Genomic DNA, 6,488 nt, shown 5'->3' with positions numbered 1-6,488 from the left:
GTACATATGCAACTGTGAATTAATTAATTATAAATCTCCTATGCTTATAGTACTTCACCTTATTGTAACTTTTACAAAATGAAGGTTTCAAAACATCTTGAATCACTTGATCAAAAAAAAAAAAAAAAACATCTTGAATCTAGTCGCTTTGGCAATATGATATTTAAGCAGTGAAGATTTGTTAACAAAAAGGTGTAGGTTTAACATCCCATCCCCTTCCCAATCTCATTAAGTTAAGATATAAATGATCAAATTTGCAAATTACATAAAAGTCAAAATCTAATATATTGATTCCATATCCCCTACTTGTAGTTTAAGTGGAAAAAAGAATAAAGATTTTATTTATTTGTAAATTTGATAGCCCTAAAATATTTTCGGAAGTATAAAATGGTGTGTGTATGATATATATAAGTCTTCAATTGGTTTTAGAAATCTGAAAATGAATAATTGGAAAATAATACTAGCTAGAAGACCATGTTTTGCCAAAATAAAGTAATATTGAAAAATCTAGTGTTTGGTGAGGTATGAGATTTCCCACACATATTGATATTTTCCCCCAACAAATTCCCTTATTAATTTTAGATATCAAGGATATCATGCATGATTCTGTAAAGCTCGTCTAAATTATTACCCCTCGTTCGGTTTCAAATTTTTAATTTTCGCAAAACTGAAATTCTGGATTATTTTATAAATATTATATGATTATTTTGGATACTGTAATGGTGGTCGAAGATTTGGTTCTTTTAGATGTTTAATTTAATGGAAGCTAATCCATATACTATTATGAACTGTTTAGAAGAACGTATGTTTAAAAGCTCGTTTAGTTTGGCCCATTAATATAAACAAGTCAAATATTAACTTAACATTACTCAGTTGGCGACGTAGCTCAAAAACACAAAAATATTGTTTTCATATTTAACTCATACTTTTACTATTGATGGTATTATTCGTTATAAAAAAAAATCAGAATATATTTTACTCAATAAATAATATTATTTCTAAGATGATTCATTTTCTTAAATCAGCTTATACATATTCAAACGTAAATGCATATTTACATATCTTATTTAAGCTCGATTAAGACTTTATTTTTAGAAACAAAGCTCAATTAAGACTTGAACAAGTTCATAAACCTTGAATTTACTTGGTAAGTCAAGCTCGACAATAAACGAGTAAAAATCAGTTTTTTTTTTTTTTTCAAAGATAACTCGGCTCGACTAACTTAAACATCTAGCACATATTATCCTTGCCATTTATAAAATAATAAGAATACATAATGAGATACAATATGTGTATGTAAATTAATTAAGTTCGACAACAAAAAAAAGAGTCGAACTCAAATTTTCTATTACTGAACTCGACTCGACTAAATTAGACCCTATTTCCGTCACGACGCTGGGCTATGGTTAGTGCAAAATTGTGACCAAAATCGTTGTAGCAAAAAGGGAATGAGAAGAAGCATCAAGTTAGCTTTTATACCTTGCCCGACGTAGTTGGGCCATAATGGGCTTTCTGAATTTGAGGCCTTTAATGTGAACTAAATCGTCGTGATGATGATGGTGGTGGTGATGATGATGGTGATGCAGTTTGGGCTTACGGAACTTAAGCCCACGAATACGAAGTAAATCTTCGTACATATCTTCCAATTTGGGCTTACTAAACTTGAAATGAAATGTTTCATCACACCTATCATCCAATCAATTCAACCAAATTAATACTTACAGTCAGATTTAATAGATATACTTTTAAAGTAGTTCAATGCCAGAACTCTCATAGTTATCATAAAAATGTTAGGGTTTTATAACTTTTTAACTTTTTTTAGTTGGGTCTCTGTACATATTGGAATCTTGTACTCAACTTTTGTTTTTGGATTTAAAAAAAAAAAAATGATCAATAATGGTGCTCATTTTTTCACATGATGACTCAAATCAATAACTTAATAATTGGAGGGAAAATATCTTACCGACTAAGTTGCACTTCATTGTCTTATTTTTTGAAAAATTTAGATGTATGGTCTTTGGTTTGCAAAATTTAGTTTGTGGCTTTCATGCAAGTTAAAATTAGGTCATTTCTCACTAAATTATAGTTGTAAGTGTAGATGCCTAAATTGTAGGCAATGACCTAATTTTAATACATGGACTCAATTTATAGACAGAAAAAGTACTGGGAGTTAAATATATGCATTTCTCCTAGTATAAATAATTAATACTACTACAATTTTTAGAAAAAAAATAAATGAACAATAAGTACTTTTTCTGATTACAATTCCAAGTGTATTTTTAACTAAGAAAACTAATAGGTAGGAGAATAAAAACTAGATATGTTTGAGTATCTTTTAGCAGTAAAATTAAAATTTAAACATAAACTTTTGTTATGTATGTGTGCGTGCGTGTGCGACTGTACGTATAATACTACTCCTTTCGTCCTGCCGAGCTTGAGGCGTTTCTTTTGAGCACGGGAATTAGCTATTGTTTAGTTATTTAATTACATCTGTAAATTTGTGGTTAAATAGTTATTTATATAATTAATTATTTTAAATATAAAATTAAAATTAATTAAATCTATTTTTTAATTGAAATTAGAACTAATTAAATCTGTTAATTAGTATCTTAAATTACCTAATTTTTGCCAAAAAAAGGAAACGACTCAAGTTCGGTGGGACAATCCGAAAAGGTGACTCAAGCTCGGTGGAACGGAGGAAGGAAGTACTTTATATTATGAAGTCAAGAGGCAATGGATTGTGATGTAATAATATAGTGGTTGTTATGTATGTTATGAATACAAGTATAAGTAAGCTTTATATGAAACATATATATTTATGTGTGTGCATATGATTCGGGAGGGTTATAAAATTACTTATGACTCCGGTGTTTAATGATTTAGAGGGTGTTTGGTTTGAAGAGCTTACAAAAAAATGGTAAACTTGAAAAGGCATATGATGAAAATAACAAATTATAATTGAATAATATTTATAAAATGATTGTTGCATATAAATATATGAGTAAATAAATTGAGGTAGAGAAACTTTGAGCTTATAAGCTCTTGAAGCTTATTTTTAGAACTTATAATTTTTTTAAAAACTTATTTTCCCAAACACTTTAAAAGAAATTATAATAAACTCAGCCAAACACCTCTAACTCTCTTGTAAGAGATTGAAGTAGGAGTTGGGCTATACAATTGCTTGTATATTTTATGAAAGGTAAAAGAAGTGGTTTTCTTCCACAGTAAAAGTTGTATGCATTTTTTTCAACAAAAAACGTCTCCGAATAAAACTAAACCCATTAGGAAGTACTTAATGTCCTATTTTGCAAAAAATTTAAGACAACGGTGTCAAACGGCCTTTTAATACTTTATCCAGTTTACCTATTTTCTTGGAATATACGATTTTTGACGGAAATACGGATTTATTCATGGACATGCATAATGACGTGGCTACATGTTGTGCTATACCAATGGTGAATTTTAGCACTACGTGGGGATTGCCAAAAATTATCCAATTACGTCTCATGTTTATTTTATTTTTATATGGGATGGTAAACCTAAGGCCATGGTTTTATCTAAATAGTATTTTTCTTGTAATGAATTTCTCCTGTAAACCACTCACTAGTTACTACATATGCCATTATCAAATTCCATCAACTAAGATTCCCCCAACTCCAAATTTTCATTCCAAAAATGAACACCACATTCATCAAGAAAATGCACCACGTATTCCTAATCAAGAATTCTAAAGAAGCAACATCGATGATTCTACACTTCTCTTAGAATGAAAAATGTGCACACTACACTCAAATATATCAAGTAACCTCTGATAAATTCAGAAGCTTAAAATTTAGAATCAAGTGTGGGCAGCAAAAAATCTCACAATCAAGAACACTCTTCCAGTTCCCACAAGCAGTTTCAAGAAAATGGGAGTGCAAAATTATACATCTCAATTCTCAACATATGATGATCATGGTTTCAATTTTAACATACAATTCGTTTCAGATGAAAAAAAGGCCAAAACAGACATAAAGAAACAAAGCTACAATCATGTATACCATCATACAATACAAGAAACAAAACAAAGACCACTTATTTAGTCTTACCTTCTTCCACTGCTGCCTCCCATAAAGAGCTGGCTGATCCGGGCCTCCACGTCCTCCACACTAAACCTGATATACCTATCTGCATTCTTACCACTATCCGAAGCCCCCTGCAGCCTACCCACGAAGCTCCGATACGCGGGGCACAACGTCCCCGTGATCGAACCCCTCACCTCATCTTTCAACTGATCATCGAATATCACCCAAGAAGACTGCGTCTTGCATATCTCCTCAAAGTAGGAATTGAACAACTTCAGCTTCTCCTTCATATTCTTGGACGTCTCATTAGGCGACATCGAGTTGCTATCAACCTTCAAAACTCCCAAAACCTTGCTCCAAGAACTTCTTTGGTAATTCACATGATACTGCCTCACCTTCGCCGCGTGTTTCCTGATCCAATCCTCACCTAGCAGCGTCCCCAGCTCGTTATCCTTGGCCTTCTGCACAATGTACCTCCCGTTGTTCATCATGAACACGGCGCACAATGCAGGATCCCTGTAAATCTTCGACTTCGCCTCCAAATTACTCTCCAACAACTCCATGATCCACGCTATTTGGACCCCTAAAGAGGATGACGATGCCAAGGACGCGTCATCCCCTTTTCTGTAATCAAGATTGCTTCCAGCAGTACCAACACTCTCTTCGAAAACTTGCTCCAATGTCTGTCTAGCCCTGCAAGCAGCGCGCAGATAATTCATCACATATCGCGTGATCGGATGCATTCTTCCGCCGGGGACGGGCTCCTTAGCTGGATCTCTACCGATCAAATTCTCCAACTCCATAAAAATCCCCCTAATTGCCTCCCCTAATCTCTTCCAAATAGTAATCGCTTCATTCCTCAAAGACACACAATACTGATCGGAAAAAATTATGTCGAATTCGGGCATCAAATCCCTCACCGTCTCGTAAACGTCGAGCACCTTGAACAACCGCTCCGGAGCGCGGCTCCCTATCGCCACGGCGTCTGCAAAGTTCAATAGCTGAATTGTGGAGCCTCTGCAAACCTCCATGAATGCGAGATCGGCAGCCGAGGATAAACCGAGGAAAACGCGATCGCAGAGGCGGCGCTCGCTCGGGAACAGGATCCTAAACGCGACGTTCATCGCCTTGATCCATTTCTCGATTTCATCCTCCAGCTGAGTCCACTGCATTCTGTGCACATCGTCGATGCTCAGCTTCTGCAGACCGAGGCGCGAGAAGCTCTCCTCGAGGAAATCCCTCCGGCACGAGCTGTAGGCGTGCGCGCACTCCTTCATGTACCCGGCCCCCACCATCCGCTTAGCGATCTGGTGGAGGTCGCCGACCGTCCCCAGCGGCAGGGCGTCGATCACGATGTCGTAGTCCGTGATCGGCTGAGCCACGGGGATGAAATTCTCGTCCTCGTCGCCGAAATCGTCGTCGTCGTCGGAGTAGTCGGGATGGTGCGGGTGAGCTGACTCGGCCTGAGTCGCGTCGAACGACTCAGCGCCGCGCTCGACGAGGGTTCTGAACTCTTCCTCCAGCCGGAACATCGACTGCTGGAGCAGATCCTCGGCGCGGTCGAGGCAGGCGGAGATCTTCTTGTCGTCCGCGAGCGGCGTCCAGTCGCGCACGGCGGCGATCAATTGATCGACTGAATCGAGGAAGGCGCCGGGATCGGCTGAGCCCGACCAAATCGGGCGGTCGGAGGAGATGAACTGGGAGATCTGGTGGTCGATTGCGTCTAGGATTTGCTCCATGCCGTCGTCGGAGAGCTTCTCCGCCAACTTCTCGCGCAGCCTTCCGTCAAAGCTGGAGAAAATCTTGAGAATGTCGTCGGTCATGTTGTCGGTGTGACCGAGAGTTTTGGCGATGTGGCGAGCAACGGCTATGAGCTTCTCCTCACCGTTTTCCGCCATTGTTTCCGTGGGACGAAGCTCTGCTCCCCGATGCTCGTGCCCTAATCAGCTCAGAAACCCGAAAACCGAAAAAGGGGGCGTGAAATTGGAATGCAGAAATTCAGAGAGAGAAAGGGAGACTGGACACGACGCAAAGTGGTGGGGAAACGCAGATTGCGTGAGTCGGAGAGAGGGATAAATTGAATTGAGCGGAAAAAGGGAGAAAATTGATGAATTTCTGAGAGAGAAAAGTAAAAGTGGTGAAAAAAAGACAAGATTGATTGAGGCGAAGCAGAGAGGTGCGGTAGTCTAATTTTTGGCATTTCCTTTTTTCTTGGTGAAAAAACGGTTAGGTAATTATTGTGATATTTATATATATTCATTCATATTTTGCATTTTATTTTTCACTTTATTATTTATTTCTTTATTTCATTTATGCCATATAGTCAATTGTGTAATTAAACATTTTATTATTATTGTTGTTGCAATAAGTTATCGAACGAAAATCGTTGACAAATTATAAAGACATATAACTAACAAAATAACA

At 37.3% G+C, this 6,488-nt stretch overlaps 1 protein-coding gene across 1 annotated transcript; it reads right to left on the bottom strand.

Annotated features, from left to right (window-relative positions):
• Window positions 1-1,218: 1,218 nt before the first annotated feature.
• Window positions 1,219-6,280, bottom strand: LOC130992065 (exocyst complex component EXO70B1). Its single transcript, XM_057916537.1, has 2 exons — window positions 4,089-6,280; window positions 1,219-1,686 (listed from the first exon to the last, which is right to left on the bottom strand). The coding sequence occupies exons 1-2, from the start codon at window positions 5,960-5,962 to the stop codon at window positions 1,467-1,469; spliced, it is 2,094 nt and encodes a 697-aa protein (XP_057772520.1). The 5' UTR covers window positions 5,963-6,280; the 3' UTR covers window positions 1,219-1,466.
• Between the last annotated feature and the right edge of the window lie 208 nt (window positions 6,281-6,488).

This window comes from Salvia miltiorrhiza, chromosome 7 (assembly GCF_028751815.1).
Source record: "Salvia miltiorrhiza cultivar Shanhuang (shh) chromosome 7, IMPLAD_Smil_shh, whole genome shotgun sequence".
Lineage (NCBI taxonomy): Eukaryota > Viridiplantae > Streptophyta > Magnoliopsida > Lamiales > Lamiaceae > Salvia > Salvia miltiorrhiza.
The sequence above is the reverse complement of the archived record's forward strand: the minus strand, read 5'-3'. Positions and strand labels throughout refer to the sequence as shown.

What these genes read in the sequence shown, in the direction of transcription:
- LOC130992065 (XM_057916537.1), bottom strand. Translation starts at nt 5,962, where the DNA reads ATGGCGGAAAACGGTGAGGAGAAGCTCATAGCCGTTGCTCGCCACATC. An exon ending in GGAGGCAGCAGTGGAAGAAG is followed by an intron (nt 1,687 to 4,088) that starts GTAAGACTAAAT and finishes ATTGGATGATAG; the next exon opens with GTGTGATGAAACATTTCATT.